General features: G+C 41.9%; 1 protein-coding gene across 2 annotated transcripts in view; it reads right to left on the reverse strand.

The window, feature by feature from the left end:
• RBM24 (RNA binding motif protein 24) overlaps positions 1 to 23,471 on the reverse strand; it is a 60,719-nt gene that overhangs the window by 9,607 nt on the left and 27,641 nt on the right. The window contains exons 1-3 of one of the 2 annotated variants that reach the window (XM_089516774.1): positions 13,111 to 13,382; positions 10,949 to 11,072; positions 5,893 to 5,947 (exon numbers count right to left, since the gene is read on the reverse strand). In XM_089516774.1, the coding sequence (XP_089372900.1) occupies positions 5,893 to 5,947; positions 10,949 to 11,072; positions 13,111 to 13,278 (347 nt within the window). In that variant the 5' untranslated portion in view covers positions 13,279 to 13,382. Of the gene's footprint in view, positions 1 to 5,892; positions 5,948 to 10,948; positions 11,073 to 13,110; positions 13,383 to 23,471 lie in introns of those variants that run through there. The other variant, XM_089516775.1, reaches the window with a different exon arrangement.

Consider the following 23,471-nt stretch of genomic DNA (forward strand, 5'->3'; position numbering starts at 1 on the left):
GATGTGGAGTATGGTGTAATTAGCTGGCAACTAACAATATAATTTATTTAATCCCTTTTTAGATATTGCTAAATTCTCTGCCACAGTGATTTCTTTCTATTGGGAGGTTCCAACATTTTTCAGCTTTCCTCAAGGTAAGTACATGCAGTGATGTATCATGAGACACGTTTGGGGCAGAGATTGTTGGGGCTTTATTTATTTATTGTTTTCCCCATCCCACATATATTCCAAAGTACTTTTAAAAAGGAGGAAGGGAGAAGGAGGAGGGGAAGGAACATGGCAGCACCTTTAAGACTAGCTGGTTTTTATTGTAGCATGAGTTTTCATGGGGATATAAACTCACTTCTTCAGATGCAGTACAAACTCCTTCTCTTTTCACACTTAATTTGTAGCATAGTCTTCCAGAATGTGTTTATGCCCCTTCCCCACTTTCAAGGTATTGGGTGGATTAAACCAGCTAAAATATAGTATTGAAATTCAAGACAATTTACAATTCAGTCCTTTAATAAGATTCTGTGCAAAATGGCAGCCCCCAAGACTGATGTGAAAGTGAGTGGATTTATTTTCAATTATGTTATGACTTCAAATTTTCTGACACAACCATGTTTGGAACAGAAGCATTCAGTATGCATTCTTAGGGATGCCTATCTGAACGTCTTCCACATTCTAAGTACAATCCTTTGATTGCAATAGGACTTTTATTCCAAAGTTCTTACACTGGGATCCCTTACTTAAATCTAGCAATGAGCATGGAAGCTGTAATACACATACTGAACCTCCCTCCCCCATTTAATTCAATGGAGAAAACAGCTGCATAAGCACAAAATGTACACTCTGTGTACAAGGGGTTGCCCCACCCATCAGCGACTGGTGGAGCATATAAGATTACAGGGATCTCAAGGATTCTAACCATGACACCATCATAATGTTGTGAGCTGGGCCACTGCACTAATGCTGACCTTGGTAAAGCTTGTATACTGGCCAAGCAAAACTTCATAAAGTTACAAAATAGGTGAATATTCTACCTTATTTTCCGTAACTCATTTGTGGATTGCAACCTAATTTAAAACAGAATCCAATATACTCTTAACTAAATCCCAAAGAACTCAGGGGGATTTACTATCAAGTAGGACTGCACAGGTCTCTTAAACAAAGTATCTTTTATTTTTACAACTTTAACTGGTTTTTGACTCTCCTGTCACAAACCTAAAGAGTAATCACATGTAAAAGTAGACAAAGTGCCTGCCCCTTTTTATAGCTGTGTAGGAAAGAGAATTGCATACAAACTACCCTCCTAAAATCCCCTCTTCTAACACAGCTACTAAAGCAGTAGGAGCCTTGTCCTCTCCTATATCTGTAAGGGCAAACTAGACATGGTATCAACTACTTAATTGTATCAATGTCTTGCTCTCAAAATGCCACAGGATGAGAAATCAAGACTGTAAAACGAGGAGAAGAGGCCTAACTTTTTCGTTTCACATTCCACCTACGTGAATGGAAGGTTCCCTTTGGGACAAACAGAAGTTTTGTGCGTACATATGTGTGCATATGTGTGCATGTGTACGTGTGATTTTCACTGGAACTGTAGTTGGAAGAGAACAGTTAACCCTTCTTTCAAATTAAATTTTTGATCCTTTCCCCACATGGGTGCTATTTCAATTTTAAGAACCAAAACTATAAATAGGAGTCATATAATGAAGACTCTCCTTAATTTGGTCTAAAACATCTACCCTTCTCCTATCATAAAGAAAGAACAAAGAGTCTTTTAGACAAAACCAGTTGTTTTGTGGTAATTATATTGTATAAACATTTGCTTAAATATTAATGCAATGTAGGTTGTTAATGGGCTAATGTTATAAAATAATATACAGTTTCTGAATTACTTATAGTTTGGAAAAAAGGAAAAGAAGGTAATTCAGAATAAATGGCAGGATGGTCATCATAGTTTTCTGCAAAAAAATATAGGTGAACAGAAGATAGCATGCTATAGCTTTGGAAGCAAAAGTTAATACTTAATGGCTGTCTGAAACAAGATGTTACATGCACTTGCGGATTTCTCTTGATAATTTTAAAGAAATCAAAAGTGGTAGGTTGCAAACGTAAAGCAGTGGAACAGTGGAGGAAAGGAGCTTCACCCTTTCCTTTCTGTAATCATTTTCTCACTCAACATTTCCCTGCACACCTCACACTACAGACAACATGCAGAGCACACAACTCTTAACATCAAGTCTTTCCTGCCTTTACAGTGCGACTAGTTTATGAAACACCTTGCCTGGTGAAGAGATCTAAAGAACTAGAAAATTTTCAAATAACTGTGTGTCCTTTCAGTTGTCCTAACCAAGTTATTACCAAAGGGATTTGAGGATCTTTCTTATATCCAACATGGCTACTTTTGTGCACACACACCCTGAATAGACAGTTGCATTTTGGGGGGAAAGATAAGGGTTCCTACATCTTTGTCCCCTTTAAGTGGAAAAAGACAGCTGGGGAAATTTGAGTTTAAAGACATCCAAAGGGCAATGCTGTCCCTTCTCATAAACATTCAAATACAATAGTCTTTGCTTTGTGCTTTTGATTTTTGATCTGCTTTCGACAAAGTTGCATAGAATTGCACATAACTGGTTGGATTCAAAATTCAATGGAGTGGAACTCCACAAATTGGATAATTTTTCAGGTAGGGAGGGAATTTTCACTAATCATCTGCTCTGACAACCCTCACGATACCTAAAATCTGCTGTGGAGGTTTGGGCGACTGCAGATAGAAGTAAATGAATGGTACTGGGCGCTTCTTAAGGAAGGAGGAATCAAGAACCGCTGCTGCCTCAGCTCTTCCCTCTGCAGTTGGAAATTGCTGGATCTGTTACGTCCATCAATGGATGGAGCTGTTCTGTTCACAGAGGATCAACTCTGGAGCCATCAAATTTATACTTTGGGCATTATTTCATGATCACAATAGTACAGGCATACCTTAGTTACCAAAGCCACTGAGAAAGAAGCTCCTTTTTACTAAATCTTTTTATGTCCACTCAGTTCTACCCTCTTTCCTCTTCATCCTCTGACTAGCTGTAATTTTTTAGCAGTATTAACAATGGGAGGATGGTGAAGAAAGACTGGAGAGATAGACTTGTGGTGTTGATTTGCAGCAGTGGGCTTTATCACAGAGGTTTTTGCAGGTCTGATCCGACGTGACTGCAGGTCCAATGATGCAAATTCACGCGATAACGTGATGTATTATCACACGGGATTGCTTACTATGGGGGCCGTTGTGAGGCGGATCCACAGTCAATTCACAGTGACTCCTCATTTTTGTGAATTCGGTAACAAGCGAATTCACAAAAATTGTTTCCAAGCTCACTTCAATTTCACTTCGAATTGGTCTGGTGTGGAAGATCACCCAGATCTCACCCCCTGAGACCTGTCCCATCATCCCCTGCCTCCTCCTTCACCCCGATCTCGTCCCCTCTGCCACCCTGAGACCTGTCCCATCATCCCCTGCATCCTCCTTCACCCCAATTTGGGATGACAGCTAAGGAGGGGGCAGGGAAGGATGACAGCGTCCAGAGCCCCACTGAGCATGCGCAAGGGTGCCAATTTGAATTGTTGAATCCCTCTGGTGTGGTAATACAATGTGCACCCGTTCCACTTTGCCCAAGTAGAGACCACAATTTCGTTCCTCAGGTATGATAAGACATCATGTGAATTGTCTTGGATCCGAAGAGACTCTGCTTTGGAAGGGCTTCAAATTGTAGCTCCTTTTTCATGTGTGATAATGCTCAGTGTGTCTGCAGTAAACAATGCAATAAACCTGGGAATTGGGTGAAAATGTAGTTGGCCCTCCACATTTACAGATTTGACATTTGTGGATTTAATTATTTGTGTTTTGATTAATATATAATCTCTAGGTCCTCCAGTGCAACTCTGCCAGAAGTTGACCATGGAGTTGAGCAGGAAAACCTAGAAGTTCCTAGAGAAAACACTTCTCTAGGCATTTGTAGGCCATCCAGCATGATTCTATGATCAACTCCAGACAGTTGTGCTGGAGGACTCAGATTTCTAGAGGGTGTTCTCTCAGGCTAAAAAATACAGTGTTATTTTTATTTGCAATTTTTCTACATTCATGGTGGACCTTTACCCCTAACCCCAGCGAATGTGGAGGGACCACTGTAATTCTAATTTAGCAGTTCTACTGAAGACATGTGTGTCTGCCTACTACAGGACACGTAAATAGCAGCTGCCCCAAGAGTCCCTTAGTAGGAATGCATGAACAGCAAAAAAGAGAAAAAAGGGGAAAGCAGACAGCTGGTGTCATTAGCTACCCCAAGCATATATTAAAAACATAAATCTATTAAGTTTGGTCACCAAAATGGAGATCATATGAAAGATGGAGGGGCTGGTGAAAGAAAGAAAATTCATCCCTGGATGCAAGTTGGAAGAGCCTTTCAAGGACTCCAGAAGGTTTGCAATGTTTTTGTTTAGCTATGCAAGGCTTACCAGATTTGGTTGTTTCATTTCACATGTGCTTAGTGTTAGCTTTGGATAAAGTTTGCTGAAACATGTTGAACTGCTGTGTTTTTTTTAATGGCACAGGAACATATCCCTATGCTTTCTATGTTATTTCTGCCTTTGAGACCAAATTTTCTGTTAAAGTAGTAATGCCAAGGAACACATCTACTATATTAACTGAGGTATACTTGTGGTTCAAAACAATTGTCAAATAAGCTTCCATGTTATGTAGACCTTGGGAAAATGACTTTTTGGACAACAACACCACAACCAATATGGCCACTGTATCCTCAAGATGTATCTCTTTTCCTTCCTTGTTAAGTACAGTATTTAATTAATATTTTGCCATAAGCCTTACTCAGCAAGATTTAGAGAAGAGATAGTGAAAAAGGAATGTAAAGAAGCAGACTTCAAGGTCCTATTTTTACACTGAATTGTAGAAAACAGTAAGGTAAGATAATTTTAGGAATAGTATACTTTTAACTACTATCTATTAAGTCTTAAAAGGTTAAAAGCTTTCACTGATGGGAAAGTGCAAGTGGACGCATATTGTTAATACAGAGAGCTCCACACCCTTCCCAAGGAACAAAACCAAAACTGTAACATGCAAGCAATATTGATTTTTCTTTTTAAGAAAAAGAAATCAAAAAGGAAGTCACACAAATTTAGCACTCAATACAAAATACGGTTAAAAAGAAACCCAAAGAAGTCACAGGCTACAGCTTGAAAGCAAAAGAGGAAATAAGTCCCTTTGCTCCCCATGGCAAAGTCAACACTTCTCAACAAAACCAAAATGAAGACCACCAAAAACTTTCACTATAGCTCTTTCAATTAAATAAAAGCACACAGTTTAGCTATCAACACCACTTCATTACTGTAATAAATAAAAAAGCACACATATCTATTGACTATATAGAAAAAACATACATGCATCGTTAATCACCATTTTAGGTTGTGTGTTTTGAGTCTACTGGTTACAGAGTTTAATTCCAAACAGAACTATTCCACCTCTTATCATCATATCCTTCTCATCAGTTATCTTAACTGTAAACGATCCCTGTCAGATTAGAAAGAGATAAATAACATTGAGTCAAGCTGAAGAATAACACTGAATGGGGCACAGTGGCTTGTTTACTAAAGGCACACCTTCTTGTTTTACCACCACATGATCTTACAAGCACAGGGCTGCTTGAGTGCAAGGTCGACATGCATCTTACACCACTTGACTCAGCTATAGCACTTATGAGAATTTTTAATGAAGTGATGGCATTTTAAATCTGGAAATTTGGGGGGGAAATATAACTTTATTGCTAGCAGTCACACTGGAGGCCATTAACATTTACACATTATCTTTTTCCCATCCCAAAAATTAATTTAAAGCAGACTTACCCAAAAGGCCTCTGTATTAATGCTGGATGGAGCTGCTGAACACCAAAGGCAAAACCTAACAACAAAGCATATTACATTCTCTAGTAAGTGTCTGTTCACTGTAATTTGCTTCACCTATAGTGCAATCCTGGGCCTGTATATTCAGAGGTAAAGCCCTGCTGCATTTAAGGGGCCATACCCTCAGATCTAATAATAAATAAACAAATAAACAAACAAATAATATCATAGTTAATGAGGAGCATCTTTATTCTTAATGAAGAAAATTAGAAAAAATTACTAAAATGTATATTAACTGTAAAGAAAAATAACACTTATTTTAAGACATGCAAATCAGAGAAAAACATTCTAATAAAATTCACTGTACAGAATACATTAATTAGCAGTATCAATATTACGTTATGGAACAAAAAGTATTACTTCGTATGGCTCCCTATAGTTTGGTAAAGACACAGATTGCATCTGCACTGCAGAAATAATGCAGTTTGACACTGTTTTAACTGCCAGTACCTCAGTGTTACAAAATCCTGGGCACCAGAGTTCTCTGGCAAAGAAAGCAAAACAAATCCCAGAATTCCACAGCATTAAGCCATGATAGTTAAAACGATATCAAACTGGATTGTTTCTGCAGTGCAGATGCAGCCACGTTTGCCATGAGCTTGTGTGCTTTTGTTCTCCTAAGTGAATTCCACTCTCTCACACACATTTTTCATGCTTTGCTTTAACCAAAATAAAGGATGGTAAACATTTAACTAGTTTTTGTTCTTAAGCAGAATTCAAAGTGGTTTTTTTAATGGTTACAAATAATCTAGTCAGTGCAAGCTGGTTAGCCAGCACCAGTGCAAAAATGATGCCACATCATTATTCAAAGAAACTATGGAACACAGCCCAGAGTTCATACAGGAAAAAGGTAGAGGAAATGAAGGATCATGAGATCCTGTGGCACTGTGCTAATCATGTTTATGAGATCAGGAACATTTTCTCTGTATCCAGTCCATATGATCCTAGTTTGCTGTAACAAAACAGAGCTTAAGCTAACCAGTGTTTCTGAGCACAGGTGTAATCCAGTTATCTAAACTCTGATTGTTATTTTCTTTTTTTAAGGAAATGTTTCAGTTTCCTCCTTGTGGCCACACCAAGAGGAGGAAAGAAAATCACAGAAGCCTGAAGCTACCCATCCACAAAGCACTAGCCTATGGTTTAACCATTTCCTTTAAAATGGATAAACTGAATACTGACAGTAATTAAAGAAGTAGTTTATATCATTTCAGTACTCAAGTTTCACAAGTTCACTTGTGTCAACAGGGCAACAGCCTCCTGAGCTGGGACAACCTCTGCAACTATGATCTGTCTATTCAGACATTATGAAAAATCATGGTACAAACCATGGTTAATAGACCCAGATCAAAATATTGGTTTCCAGTTCTGGTTTACCAGCCAGTTGCAAATGACGGTATTTCAATTCAGTCATCATCCAAAACTATATTTACACTTGCTTAATTGGGGGTTAATATTATGTCAGATCTGAGCCACTCACTAGAAACCAGTTTTTTTTACCATTCCCATAGAAATTATAAGACATTTTCAAATTATGAATTGAAATGTATAAACAAAGCAATCAATAAACAGCATAAATCAGTTCTAAGCACCCAAAGAAATGAAATAACATAGTCATGTTAGACATCTTATTAATACATCATTCCAAATTTCTTTCTATGTAGTTTCACAAATTTCTACAGCAAATAAATACAATCTAAAACATGGGTGAATAACTATAGTCCTGTAGTTCTTGTTGTTATGAAATTCCCATGTCCTTTATTCACTAAGGGTTTGTCTACACTGGAAAAAAACACCAAACTCACCTTGAAGCTGGTGCTGGCAAATCTCATGACATATGTCTTCTTCCAGGGAGATACCACAGTTTTTGGCCCTTAACCTGACTTTGCTCCAAACTAAGCAAAGTTGTGGAAAGCCCGGTGTGTTCCAGAAACCCTGGAGTAATGTCAGGCTCTTTTGGTGTGTGGACAACTGGATCAGGTTTGATTCAGCCTGATCCACTGTCCACACATCAAGAGCTGCATCATCTCCATTCTCCATGCTGGGTAGTGCAGGGAAAGGGGTTGGCTGGCACCACAACTTCCTTGTGGGCAGGAGCACCGTATAAAGCCTGTCTGATGTGCCACTGCTTCTGTTGTAGACAGAAACCAGAATGTGTAATCAACAAGTAGTTTGGGTGCCCACTTCTGTCTTCAGCAGAAGTGGCAGCTCTGAAAATAGGTCACCACCACTACTGTCTTGTGGGTAGGAACTCCATGAAATGCCTGCTTGTTGTGCTGTCTGCCCTGCTGAGGTTATAACAGGGCTCCTGTGCTATTGATGCAGAGAGTAGTTTTAAAAATAGATTTTATTTCAATTTTGCACAAAAAAGATAAGTGTGATAAACGACAAATACAATAACATCAACAAAAGCCAAAAAATTACACGAACAAAAAAGTTAGAAAAGGGGGGGAAAGGAGAAAGAAAAAATGAATTCAAAAGCAAAGTATCAGACAACAAAACACCCTACTTCCACCCCTGGGCTTCCTGCTCTTTGTTGGTGGTGCACCCGCTCCTTGCTTATCACATGACAGAGTGCCCCATTTTGACCTCAGAAGTGATGCGTGCCAGGCAGGGTCCCACAGGGAAATGCTTGGTTGGTGGGGATGTATTAAAAGTGGTGACACCAAGGGGGACAGAGCAGCAGGCCTGATGCAGTGTTAACCCAGTTGGCTTGTGGGCACAATGACACAGCATCACACCGTTTTCAGCTGTTGCATGTGGATGCCATCATGGTCAATCTGGGACCAGTCCATGAAACATATGCTCCGGACTGTCCCTGGATTAAGTGGCTGGTGTAGACGCACCCTAGGGCAGCTGTGAGCTGCATTCCCACAACGCCTAGAAAGCCACAAATATCCATCCTTGATCCATTAGAGGTAATACAATAGTTTATAATGAATGCCTCAGACAATGCCTTTCAGTCTGAAAGGAAGAAGTTCTTAAGAATGAGCTGGTGGGTTAAATAGAGCCCTTACTATATCATGACTTTATACTGAAATGTTGTGCTGATTTTAGTAACAATTAGTCATTCTCCCTTAAGAGTCCTAAGAAAATTTTCAAATATAATATAATACTTCTAAAATCAGAAACACTAGCACTGCAACTCATTCCACTGACCTGAAATGTGTGTGGCCTGGAAATGGTTACTCAGTAGTAATAGCAAAGTATTTGGCACATGTTCAGAAGCTGTGCTCTAGTAGTGAAAAGAGTTTCAAAGCTAAAACTGGCCAATTTTTATTAAAAAGAAAACACCATGTTAGTCTATGAATGTCATTACAGTGGGCCCTTGGCATCTGCTGGGTTTGGTTACAGAACCTTCTTGGATATTATACACAATGGCATAGTAAAATGGTGTCCCTTATATAAAATGGCAAAACCATGGTTTACTTTTTTGAATTATAGATAGATAGATAGCAATATTTTCAAGCCATGGATGCTTGAATCCATGGATAAAGAATCCATAGATACAGAGGGTTAACTGTACTGTGGCAACATGCACCCTTAATATACTCTGCTTTTCCTGAAAATCATAGTTCTGTAAATGCAAAAGCCCTGGTGGTGCAGTGGTTAAATGCCTGTACTGCAGCCACTCACTCATAAACCATAAGGTTGCGAGTTCAATACCAGCGAAAGGGCTCAAGCTCAACTCAGGCTTGCATCCTTCCGAGGTTGCTAAAATGAGTACCCAGATTGTTGGGGGCAATTAGCTTACAATTTGTAAACAGCTTAGGGAGTGCACTGATAAGTGGTATAAAAATGTGCTTGCTATTGCTATTTTCATTTCACACACAAAAAAAAAAAAAAACAAAAAACAAAAAACAAAAAAAAAACCTGGAAGCAATTATACCCAATTTTTAAAAAAGTTTAGAAACAATATGCTGTCAATTGCAATGAATGACTCATGCTTTCAACCTGTGTCAGCAATTACAAGAGTACATGATACAAGTTTCTGTTGTTTTAATTTTCCAGAAGTATCCAAAGGATGACATTATCAAATCTAATTGACAAACCATACAAAACAGAGACGTACAGAATCCTCTGTGTATACCCAGCCTTCTGTATCTTCCATTCACGTACATTAATCCCATACACCATTTGTTTCTGAACAAATCCCACTAAAATCAGTAGGACCTACCTACAAGTAATCTTGCATGGAGACCAGGTGGTCAGCTTTTAATAAGTAAATATGAGATACTGTACATTTTCAAGACACTCATACAAGTTATATATGCAGTGTCTTCTGAGCTCACTCAATCCATTTCTGGGACCCTTCCTGCCAATCATCTCTTTTGTTGGGGATTGTGTGGAGATCTTTGTACAGAGATGGCTGCATCCATGCTGCTGTTGTGCATAAATATTTGTGGGCCAAGAAAAAAAAAAGAGAATCAAAATTTTGCTGACAGGGAATGCTTGTTCTCTAGCTACTATTTTTTAAAATTTGTTTCTTCAAAAGAGCTGGACTAAAGCAGAGGCTGGGAATAACTCCCTACTACTATTTATCTCATGGAAGTGCTAGATTATTCCTGTAGTTCCAGTACAAAACCCCGCTGCAGGTGCCTTGTGCCTGCTGCTACTGTTAGCAGTATCAGTTATGGGGATGGTCTCAAAGAGCGACAACGTCATTCTGACAACCAAGCCATAAACATTTGCGCTGATGCACTTTTTGATTTCTCAGTAACCAAAATTCTCCAAGCAATAAACTTACATGAAAAATACAAATAATGCTAGGTTTTGTATGCTTTGCTACAAGCCACAGTCTACATTTCTTGGTTGACTGAAAAGTCATAGAAGAGGATGACAATACAATTCTGTTACAATAGGGTTGTTTTCAGCTACTTGGAACACACTTTGCAAACTACTCATTATGACATTGCCTCACAGACATATAACAGGGGTTAAGGCTGCCACTTTCTGCTCCACTGATAAGAAGACAGGAAGCAAAGAGAAGAGCTTGTCTTACCTGGTTGCATTATCCTTGGTTTTGCTCCTAGGTATGCTAGGTTCACATTTGCCTTTCTGCCATCGATGATTGGATTAGGATCCTTGCAGGCCCTTTCAGCAGCAGCTCGGTCAGCCATCGTCACCTTAATAATAAACGGCACAAGATGTCAAAATTTCTGTACTCAAAAGAATTAGAAGAAATCTAATGTTGTACTTCCATATGCGATACAACACACTGTGAAGTGCAATGGAACACTTTATGATGGGCTTTCTCTGATTTCCTTGCCCAAATAAAAACACTACTAGGGACAAGGCAAGTCCAAGTTATTCCGTTGCCTGAGGCAGAGCAGCAAATGGACTTCCTCTCTTACATATAACTCAAGGTACAAAGCACCTAAAACCAGACATGACATGATGCAGAAATCATATGATGCAGAAAATCCTCCAATGCCACTCTTCCTCTCTGACAGCAAAAATACAGTACAACGATACCAAATTAAATAACAATTTGCAGCCCATTCATTACATCCAAGATCTGCTTCCAGGCCAGTGGTAAGGCTGGCTCTCACTTAGGCAGTGCTTCTTAGTCAAAGGAAGGTAACATATGTGGCTATATTTGTTGTTGTTGTGTGTGCTTCAAAGTAGTTTCCAACTTACGGATACTCTAAGATGAACCTATCGCAGGGGTTTCCACAGCTGAGTGGGGATAAAGCCTGGTCTCCAGAGTTGTAGATCCAACGTTCAAACCACTACTGGCTCTTATAGCATCTTTGAGACTCACTGAAAGAAAGAAATTGGCAGCATGAGCTTTCCTAGACTTAATTCCAAACACATCTGAGGAAGTAGACTTCAGTCTCGGAAAGCTCATGCTGCCAACTTCTTTCTTTCAAAGGTGCTACAAGATTTCTCTACATAGTACTTCTATATAAAGCATTTTTTTGTTACTTTCCTTAACCACGGCACTAGAATTTCACAAGCTCTAAACACCAATGACACAGTAAGCATGTGCTGCAGGAGATAAAAATACGAATGTGTCGTATCAGTACATAACCAGCCGGCTGCATCCCATGCCAACATTTCACTGGCAACTTTTCATCTGCAACTGTGATGCAAATCCCCCCTCCACAGCACAGCCCCCCCCAAATAGGATGAGAAAAGCCCCCTTCAAAAGCCAAAGTTTCCCAAGTGGGGAAAAGAAAATACCCTACACTTTTAAACTCAGATTTCTATTTGTTGTGTAGCGGCTTTTCAACTATCTAGTTCTTCTAGTCCACCGTTCAGGAGGAAACCTACAGTTTCCCTCTATAGCTTGCAGGCCATGGGCAAGACATTTGGGGACCAGCCTAACCGTTTTGGGGTGGTGCGGCTGGTGGACAGGGCATCCCATCTTCTGCCCAAACTTCCCCCCTCTGCCTTTCTCTTCTCGCCTCCATACAACCTTAAGCGGCCTCTCTCCCTCGACCCAAAGCGGTTGTTGTTGGGTACCTTAAAGTTGTTTCCAGCCTATGGCAGAAACCCTATTACAGGGCTTTCCCGGCAGGGTTTGTTCAGAGGAGTTTTGCCACTGCCACCCTCAGAGGCCGAGAGAGTGTGACTTGCCCAAGGTCACACTGGGGTTTCCACGGCCGAGCCAGGATTTGAACCCCGGTCTCCAGAGTCCAACACTCAACCCGACTCCTTTGTTGTGGTTGTGTGCCTCCAAGCCATGCTGTGTTGACCATAATGCAGAGGGGGTTCTTTTTTTTTGGGGGGGGGGGCAGGAAGCCAAGATTTGATCAGAGGTGGTTTGCCCTTGCCATCCTCTGAGGCTGAGAGAGTGTCACCCAGTCGGTTTCCACGGAGAGATAACACACTGGAGAAATAATAACCCGGTTTGGCACCGCTTTAACTCTTTCTTTGGTTCAAGGCTATGGAATTCTGGGAATTGGAGCCTGTTGTTGTGTCCTGGTTCTAATGCTATGGAATTCTGGGAGTTGGAGTTTGTTGTGGGGCCCACGAACTCCAACTCCTAGAATTCCATAGCCTTGAGCCAGAGGAAGAGTTAAAGCGGTGCCAAAGCGGGTTATTATTTCTCCAGTGTGGATGCAGCCAGAGAGGGCTGCTGCTGTTGTTACTTTCGTTGCCCTCGCCACGCTTTGAGGCCGAGAGAGTGTGACCCAGAGGGGACCCGCACACACTTACGAAGCCGTATCCCCGCGACTTGCCCGTCTGCCGGTCGGTGATGACCACGGCTTCCTCGATCTCCCCGAAGACCTCGAAGTACTTGCGGAGGCTGGAGTCGGTGGTGTGGTACGGCAGACCCCCGACGAAGATCTTGGTGTAGGTGGTGTCCTTCTGCGTCGTGTGCATCTTCCCCCCTCCCTCGGGCCCCCGCTGCCCTCCTCAACGGCTGACCCTGAGATAGTAGTAGTGTGTCCTCGGCGGGAGCGGGGACGCGAATGCCTCCAGCAAACAGAGGCTGCCGCTTATAAACCGCCCGCGCGACCGCCTCATTGGCCCCGCCCACAAAAGGGGCGTGGCTTGCGCCGACCCCAGCTGCGCCGTTAGAAAGAAGCTGCTGCGGGTGCTGCTGCTGCTGCTGCCACAGAGGAGGGGGGCGAGGAAAGAGAAGGGAAGAGCTGGAGAGGGAGGAGCGCGTGCTTCCTTCGTGAGCGCGCGATCGCGCACGCGCTCAGGGCTCCTTGCGCCTCTCTCTCTCTCTCTCTCTCTCTCTCGCTTGGTAGTCAAGGCAACCTGAAGCAGTGTGTGCGAGGGGAATGGGCGCGAGCTCTCTCTGTCGACCGTTGGCTCCTCCCCCTTAGATGTACCTGACCCACAACAAGGAAGCCTCTTCCTGACAAAAAAAGCAGTACATATAACCCCTCTCCCCACTTCCGCAAATAACATGTTTTTACCTGAGAGGACACCTCTCTAGGAATCTCTAGGTCCTCCAGTGCAACTCTATAGTCAATGTCCAACAGACAGTGGAGGAGCTCCTGACAAAAAAAGCAGCACATATCCCCCTCCATTCCACAGCCTATTATTACCTCATTTTTAAAGGACAGTTTTATTATACACAGTTAGCGCCTGAGCGCCTTCCAGAGCCACAAGGAAGCCGCAAAATACATTTGTCCCTCCACATTGCTAGGGTTAGGGGCACAAGACCCCCGTGAATGTGGAAAAACTGCAAACAACAAAAAAACCATGTTTTTACCTGAGAGGACACTCTAGGAATCTCTAGGTCCTCCAGGGCAACTCTATGGTTAATATCTGCCAGACACTGACCATAGAATCACGCTGAAGGAGCTACAAAGGCTTAGTAGAGTATTCTCTCTAAGAATCTCTAGGTCTTTCAGTGCAACTTTTAGTTAAAATTGGCCATAGAGTTGCACTGGAGGACCAAGATAATCCTAGAGAGAACATAGTAATCACATCCGTGAATAATCAAAGCCGCAAATGTCAAAGCTGCAAATATGGAAGGATGAGTATACAAAATAGAATCATAGAATAATAGAGTTGGAAGAGACCGCAAGGGCCATCCAGTCCAACCCCCTGCCATGCAGGAAATCTAAATCAAAGCATCCCTGACAGATGGCCATCCAGCCTCTGTTTAAAGACCTCCAAGGAGGGAGACTCCACTACACTCTGAGGGTCAATGTCCAGCAGACACTGACCATAGAACTGCACTGAGGGAGTGTGTTCCACTGTTGGACAGCCCTTACTGTCAGGAACTTCCTCCTAATGTTGAGGTGGAATCTCTTTTCCTATAGCTTGCATCCATTGCTCTGTGTCCTGTTCTCTGGAGCAGCAGAAAACAAGCTTGCTCCCTCCTCAATATGACATCCTCTCAAATACTTAAAACAGAGCTATCATATCACCTCTTAATTGTCTCCTTTCCAGGCTAAACATCCCAGGCTCCCTAAGTCATTCCTCATAGGGCATGGTTTCCAGACCCTTCACCATTTTAGTTGCCCTCCTTTGGACACACTGCAGTTTCTCAATGTCCTTATAAATTGTGGTGCCCAGAACTGGACACAATATTCCAGGTGAAGTCTGACCAAGGCAGAATAAAGTGACACTGGCGGGATACAAACCGCCATATAGTACGTATTGTATACGTACTAGGGTTAGGAAGGGGCGGTGCTTCCGCACCCCCCTAACCCTAGTATGTATACAATACGTACAAGATGGCGGCGCCCCTTCCACATGGGCGCCGCCATCTTTACGTACTGGACGCATAGCGTCCAGACGTGTCGCGGCGCCTATGACGTCGCGAATGCGCCAGCGGCGCCTTGCAACGTCATAGAGGCGCCGCAAAAAGAAGCTCCGAAATGGAGCTTCTTTTTTGCTCCGCGCGGGAGCCGCGCGGTTTGGCTGCTGCAGCTCCCGCACGGAGCAAATGGCACCGGCGGGGGAATGCCGCAAAGCGGCGGTTTGTATCCCGCCACTATTTCTTCCCTTGATCTGGACACTATACGTTTGTTGATGTATCCTAAAATCACATTGGCCTTGTTAGCTGCCACATCATCCTACAGAATCCTGGGTTTTGAAATTTTGTGAAGCACCAGTACCTTTTGGCAGAGAAATCTAAAGATCATAAAACTACATTGGTTGGAGCCACAACACACTTTCCAAAGGCAGCCCCATGTATACTGCAGTATACAAGCCCTGTGGTTATTAGGCCTTGTTAACTAAGCCTGAGGTATCCAGCAATAGATGGAACTGGTGAACCCACTGAAGCTGATGTGAAAGAAATGCACACGCTTCTAGATGTCTCTGCTTTTGTGTCTTTCAAACCTGCTATAGATCAAGGAATAATCTCTAGACTGGGAACTTGATTCTTCTTTGAGGGAGTGTAACTTCATCCAAAACTGCTGTATACTTGTCAGTTCAGACATTCCAACAGTTTCTGTGCCTCAAATTTCAATCTATTCAGCTGCCAATGTCTCCACCAAATGTTAAAAATGATGAAAGAAGAAGAGCAGAGTGTCATCAGCTAACTCCTTAGCTTAAATCTGGTATGACTAACGGTGGCTTCACAGAGCTCTTAAAAGGCATGAGATGGAACCCTATAGTACTCTGTAAATTATGTCTGGAATTATGGAGCCCTATAGATATGTTGGGTTGTAATTCCCAATATTCCTCACCACTAGCTAAATCTGCACTGTAGAAATAATGTTGTTATTATTATTATTATTATTATTATTATTAACCTTTATTTATAAAGCGCTGTAAATTTACACAGCGCTGTACATACAATCTTTTTAATTGGACGGTTCCCTGCCCTCAGGCTTACAATCTAAAAAGACACGACACAAAGGGAGTGGTGGTGGGGAAAGGGCCTTTCTAGTAGGATAATACATATACAATACATAGCAATACAGGAAATGATTCAATAAAACAGGCAACAAAAGAACATCAAATAGCAAGTGACAATTATGCAATGCCTGGGAACGCTGCCCTGAACAGGATGGTCTTCAACTCAGTTTTGAAGCTGGTTAAAGAAGTGATGGCTTTGGCTCGCGGGGGAAGAAGGTTCCAGGAGTGAGGGGCAGCAAGTGAAAAGGGGCGAATCCGAGATGGGGCAGAGGAAATCCTGGGCTGGGACAGCAGACCTTGACTACCAGAACGGAGGGCCCTAGTGGGAAGGTGAGGAGAAAGAAGGTCTGATAAGTAAGGAGGGGCCAGCCCATGGAGGGCTTTAAACGTTGACAGCAGGAGCTTATACTGAATGCGGAAAGGGAGGGGGAGCCAGTGAAGGGATGCCAGCAAAGGAGAGATATGGTCAGAGCGGTGGGCGGATGTGATAATGCGTGCAGCTGAATGCTAGACAGAAATTAAAGGACGGAGGTGAGAAAGAGGAAGCCCAGCCAGGAGGACATTATAGTAATCAAGTCGTGAGACTGCTAGGGCATGGACCAGGATCTTGGCAGTAGAGGCGGAGAGATATGGTCGGATTTTGGCAATACTGTACAAAAAGAATCTACAAGCCTTGGCTGTGGTCTGGATCTGAGGGATACACGACAGAGAAGAATCAAAGATAAAACCAAGACTGCGGGCTTGCTGGACTGGTTGAACAGAAATGTTGTCCACAGAGACAGAAAAGGAGTGTTGAAGGGTGGACTTAGGAGGACAGACAAGAAGCTCCGTCTTGGACATGTTGAGCTTCAAACGCCGATGACGCATCCACTGTGAGACAGCTGTGAGACAAGACGAAACTTGCTGTTCAAGCCTTGGAGAAAGGTCAGGGGTGGAAAGATACAGCTGGGTGTCATCGGCATACAGGTGGTAGGAAAAGCCAAAAGAGCTAATGAGTTTTCCTAAGGACAGTGTGTAGAGAGAAAACAGAAGGGGACCCAGAACAGAGCCCTGGGGAACTCCAACAGATAAGGGAACAGGAGATGAAATTTGACCACCTGCAACCACTGCAAAAGATCTGTCTGACAAATAAGATCTAAACCAGTTGAGAACAGAGTCTGAGAACCCAAGGTCAGAGAGTATGTCAACTAGGAGACAGTGATCAAAGGTGTCAAAGGCTGCAGTTTTAACACAATATTAACTGTCATGGCTCAATGCTATGGAACCCTGGGATTTGTAGTTCCTTGTGGCACTAGGGCTCTCTGACTGAGAGGGCTAAATATCGCACAAAATGACAAATCCCGGAGTTCCATAGCATTGAGCCATAGCAGTTAAAGTGGCCTCAAAGGGCATTATTTCTGCAGTGCAGGTGCAGCCATTGTCTGTGCTGGGAACGGCTGGTAGGGGATATACTCCAACAACATTTGAAGGAATCCACATAATTTCTACCTTATTGCAAAAGAAAGGGTAGCGTCATATTCCCTGAGACCATTAGTACAGTCTTAAAGGTGGGCCAACAGAAAAGCCCTTTTGCTGGAAAAACATGCTGGCTGATTTCTGTGCTATCTCCATAACAATTTGCTAGCAGTACTGCTTTGCTAGCTAAGATCAGCTGGTAGAAGTGTTTGAAAAGGGACAGAGGAGAGATGTGGTAGGGAAAGGGCCACATTATCCAGATCAAAACCTCCTCTAGTCCAAGGATGTCTGCATAATGCTGCCACAAAACTAAGCCCATGAAAAAGCTAGTATCTAGTAATTCCAACATCCCTAAACTGGGTTTGTATTCAGCACAGCTCCAATCTGCCTTGCACCAGTTTAAGTACCACTTGCTTATCTTTCAGATAAAAATAGAGGTACTCAAGTACCATGTCTTTGCCCTGACACTGCAAAAGACTACTAAGGACTTTATCACACAGGGAAAATCAGGGCTCTAAACAGTGATTATCCCGTGAAAATTGCGTGATCGTGATTAAGATTTTCACACAACATCGTGATTAAAGAGCCATAATGCCACGAATAAACAGGCAATAAACAGCAACAAATAAATCATGGGGAAATCCCCAATTTCCCCCTGATTTCCCCCATGTGATAAAGTCTTAAGAAATCTATGAGAATCAGCAGGGTTATGGTTCCCTGTACAACGTGTTAACTAGGAATCCAAGGCATTTTCTTTTCCAAAACCCCAGTGAAAGGGATCTAGATCTAGATCTACAAATACACCACTCTCAGAAATACTGCACTGGTGGTTATTTTTTCCTCTTATGGGCCAGGGAATGGCACTATATTTGTGCCTATTGGATACAATTGCTTCCCCACCTTCTACCCCTCTGCAATGACCTAAGCCTCCCAATGGCCCACAGTTTTGCTGTGATAGTTCCCTGAATGGACAATCATATGGCTGGTGGAGAGTGCAGGGGATCTGGCTATGCCTCACACTGACTGATAGTATCATCTGCTAAGAACTCAGCAGAAGGTGCCATCAGTTTGCATCTTTCTATGGAATTCTGCAATCCTCCCTTCTACTTTTCACTAGCCACAGAATGACTGTTCAAGAGGACTATTGCAGAAAAATTGCAAGCCCTGATTTGGTAAGCAGGGAGACATGGTGGAGTTCTACCTATGGGACTCGTGCCCTATGCTTGGCAGTGTAGGAACTCAGCCAGGGTGGAATTTATGCATTTAAATGATAACAAATGCAACATTTTATTTCTAAGTTTTGATACTGTTTTCGAAAAGTTGCTTCTATGTTCCACCTGTGTTAACCCTGAGAGAAGAAAACATAGTAACCACAGAAGCAAATGACAAGATGTCAAAGTTTAGAAATAAAGTGGTGCATCTGTCAAAGAAAATAATCCTAGTATAGCACCAAGATGGTGCTATAGTTGGAGTCTGTTTATGTTCTCTTCTGAAAAATAGGGATTATTTTTTGTTTTGTGTAACAAAGGCAGTTTCTTAGGCTTGGAACAAGGACACCAATATCTTTTTGTTTGGCAGCTCGGGGAAATATATTATCTTTTATTTCCAGTAAGAAATAAAGAGGGAGAATGGTCCACCAGCCAAGAAGGGAAATCTGATGAAAAGAATGAGGCAAAATCTGGTGGTAATCCTATTGTAGTCTGGTGCTCTCTTGGATAGTTATGTTACCATGTTTTTATAATTGTGTTTTTTTACTATAATACAGTAAATACAGTAATACAGTTCCTGCCACAGAGAAAAAAAGGAGAGAAGTAGCTGGGTGACCATTTTGAGTGGTGAGTGTTTGAATTTTTTTAAACCCTTAGGAGAGTGTGCTTGTTGCTGAAGGGGTGGAGCTTCTGTGAGTCACATCTGTGAGTCACTAGAGGGTGGAGCTAGCAGACTAGCCCTATATAACTCCTCCCAGAGCATTCATACTACAGAATTGTAGCACATTATTCCACTTTAATTGCCACAGCAATGCCCAGGATTTCACAGGCTGGAACCATGACAGTTAGGGTTGCCATTCATCAGGACCTCCAAACCGGGACAAATGTAGGACAAAATTTTCAAATGTAGGACACATTTTTTTGTGCCCTACATTTGAATAGGAGCCTTGGAGGCTTTCCCTCTTGGCCTGGGCCCCGCCCTCGGTGGGGGCGGGGCCCAAGCGGGGAGGGACTCTTCCCCTTCAGGGAGGCTTTCCCTCTCAGCCTGTGCCCCGCCCTCAGCGGGGGTGGGGCCCAAACAGGGACGGACTCCTCCCCTTCAGGGAGGATTTCCCTCTCGGCCTGGGCCCCGCCCTCGGCGGAGGCAGAGCCCAAGCGGGGACGAACTCCTCCCCTTCAGGGAGGCTTTCCCTGCAGGCCTTAGCCCAAGCTGCGAGGGAAAGCCTCCCTTAGCTTGCCATATCTCGCCCGCGGGCAGGGGCAATCCTGGGGGCGGGGCCAAACCGGGGCGGGACCATGCAGACCCGCCCCAAACCGGGAAAGTCCCGCCCCCAGGCGGGAAATGGCAAGCCTAATGACAGTTAAAGTGCAATCATAGTGCTATGACTATGTAGTGTGAATGGGCCTCTAGATGTGAATGTCCAGCCACTTCCATGTCATATATAATTTGAAGTCATATAAAATTGAAAGTAGAAAAAGCTGTACACATATGGAGATTCCTCTGTCACAAGCTTTTAAAATCCTAGTGTCTAATTGGGCCCGAACAGACAGGCCAAAATAAAGCTGCTTCAGTTCAGTTTGGAGGTATGCTGTTTAACTGACACATGCATTTTAAGAGGCCAGAAGCTGCACCAAAGCTGCACTCTCATCCTTAGGACTGGAGTGCAGCTTTGGTGCAGCTTCCGGCCTCTTAGGACGCATACATCATTTAAACAGCATACTTCCAGAGTGACCCGAAGCAGCTTTATTTTGGCCTGTCTGTTTGGGCCCATTGATTCTTTGCAAAATGCATGCTATCTGAATGCATGTTATATTTATAGACTTGATATAGAACAAATATGTTTTTTTTTTGGGGGGAATGGGGTGTTGAGTGATCTGTGGGTCCCAGCAGGAAAAAAAAATAGCCCCCAGCCCCTCTGTAGTTGCTCAACCTGGGCTAGAGAAAAAAGCTGGACATTACAGACCATGAATAGAAGTGTCCTATATCAAATCTATAAATATAGCATACATTCAGACAGCATGCATTTTTCCAAATATTAGTTGTAAACACATTTTTTCAAATCTTAGAATTTTAAAAGCTTGTGACAGAGGAAGCACCATACGTATACAGCTTTTCCTACTTTCAGTTTTATACGACTTAGGTTGCAATTGCCCTATGAATAACTTCTGATTGAATTCAGCGGGGGTTCTGAGAATAGCCATCATAAATCTTGCCTTCATGGGTCCGAGGCTGTTTAAAAAACAGAATTCCCATAGCTTATGTCTTGGAGTGTGTTGGTCACCCAAGACATATCTCCCATGTATGAGAACAAATTTTTATTATTTCTATTAGTCCCGTTTCCAGGTATTTCTAGAAATCAGGGTACCACGGACTATATACTACTAGATCTTTTAGCTTTCTATTTCTTCTGGATGTACCTTCACAGTTCTGATGTTGTCAAGGATAAAGCCAAGTAATTTGCAAGTTTTTCAGGGAACAAGTCATTATTTTTGTGACTACAACTATTTGAATGGTGATTCATGAGATGTGACATTAAGATGCATGCTTGTGTAACCCAAGATAGAATGATTATAAAGTAATATCAAGTATAAAATATAGTATATAGTATAAAACAATATATAGTATAAAGCAATAACAACACCATGAAGTTTTCAGAAGTTGTTCATCTATAATGAGGAATCATTAGAGAGAGATATCTATAAGTAGAATTAAAATAAAACACTCACAAGTTGAGATTTTAAGTTGCCTAACAATGCCCTTCTGAAATGTTGCGGATTCACTTATCTGGGGCACCTAAATAACCAAAGTCAGTTCTGATAGTGATGGTAAAGATTTTAGTACAAATATTCCAGTTTAAGAAGAGGAATTTATTTTTCCTATGACCATTTGAATAAATCATCAATATCCATCCAGTGTATAAATTAAATGGTTTTATGTGTCTTTTGGGAACACAATCATATTGTTTATTGAATCAGACCCTAAGGCTATCACTTACAATGAGAAGTTTTAACTGATATGTTTTATTATAGTCTTTCTGTCAGGGCAGCTATGAGCAGACAGCTTGCAGCTTACCAATTGCGACTGAATTCAATGGTATTAACGTTAACTGTATTGTCAGCCTTTTTATTTATTTATGCACACCAGATGCCTCTAATGTCAGAGAGCAGTGGATGTCATGTAGTCATTCAGTAGGCTGCTGAAGACAACAAAGGCTCTCTGATTATATTCCACTCTATTTATTCCTCCCAATGGTTTATTTCAGCATATGATAATGACACAGAAGGCCATTTGGAACAGGGCATCATGACCTAACAGTGCAATCCTATACATGTCTACTCAAGAATAAACCCCACTGAGTTGCACGGGACTTGCTCCTAGGTAAATGTGTATAGGATTGCAGCCCAAACAGAAGTTCCTTTTCATAGTGGAAACTGAGGAGGAGACATCAGAAAGCATTTGAGGATTAAAAAAAAACCCATGAAAAACTGTGTTCTGTTTGTCTAGTAAAACATACTTTAGACTCATAAGATATAAATTTGTAATGGATCACAGTGAGGTGGCAATATCACAGAATGTTTTTGGGACAAGTTATTGCATTTTGACCAACATTTCCTCAAGTAATTATATATAATTACTTCAGTATATCTTGCATATGGGACTTTGCTATAAATTCCTAATTGTTACAGTAGGACAGCAAGGGATCTGAAAAGTAAATTGTGTATGTGCCAAGTGCAATATCTTCATGAGTGTCTACTGAATTTGTTTTGTGATTTGATTTATTTACTCAACTTTACTACTGAGCAACTGTCAAAATATTAATTATTATACGATTTTGGCCAGATTGCCTCTTCTAATCCCAACTAAAAGAGCGTAAGATAAGCACAGCAAACAAGGCATCCCCATTATTAAGTATGCAAATGTCTTGAGCAAATTAAGAAAGTATAAAAAAATAATACTGGCATATTGCATCTATAGTGAAGCAGGTCAATAAAGAATTGAGGTACTGTTTGTTAAAATGATAACCAGTAAGATTAGAAGGAAGTAGCCAGCCACAGTGACAGCTGTTTAGTCATAAAAAAATACACCCAAGAACAGTTTGTTTTCCTGCTGTAGAAAGGTACAGCAGGAAAGTAATATTCAGTGTATGTATCTACTGCAGGAATACCTATAGCTCACTGAATCAAGCATGACTTTAGACAAATGCATATAATTGGAGTGAATCAAATAGGCCTGTTCACAACTTAGAAGAGTGTGAGCAACTTAATAGTAGCAAAGTATTTAGGCCAGAAAAAAGTTTTTGAAAACTTTGTTGAGAAATTGTAAGGTGTGTTATTGAAAAATCATGTTCATAAACATTAGCATTCATATGTGGAAATACAGACCTCTGCATTCCCACATCCATGGCTTTCTCTCCAGCCTACTTTCCCAGCATAATATCTCTCCCTTTTTATAACATTCCAACTGGTCTAAACTGGCTGCTTGCCCAACCAATTGGAGAAGGACAGTAAGAATGGCAAGATTTTGAATTCAAGTCTCTGTTGCCTCTATTTCTTCCCAGACTGCTCCCATCTCACAAAATA

Source organism: Sceloporus occidentalis, unplaced genomic scaffold (genome assembly GCF_023333645.1).
Source record: "Sceloporus occidentalis isolate IW3139 unplaced genomic scaffold, rSceOcc1.0.p SCAF_3, whole genome shotgun sequence".
NCBI classification, from domain to species: Eukaryota; Metazoa; Chordata; class Lepidosauria; order Squamata; family Phrynosomatidae; genus Sceloporus; species Sceloporus occidentalis.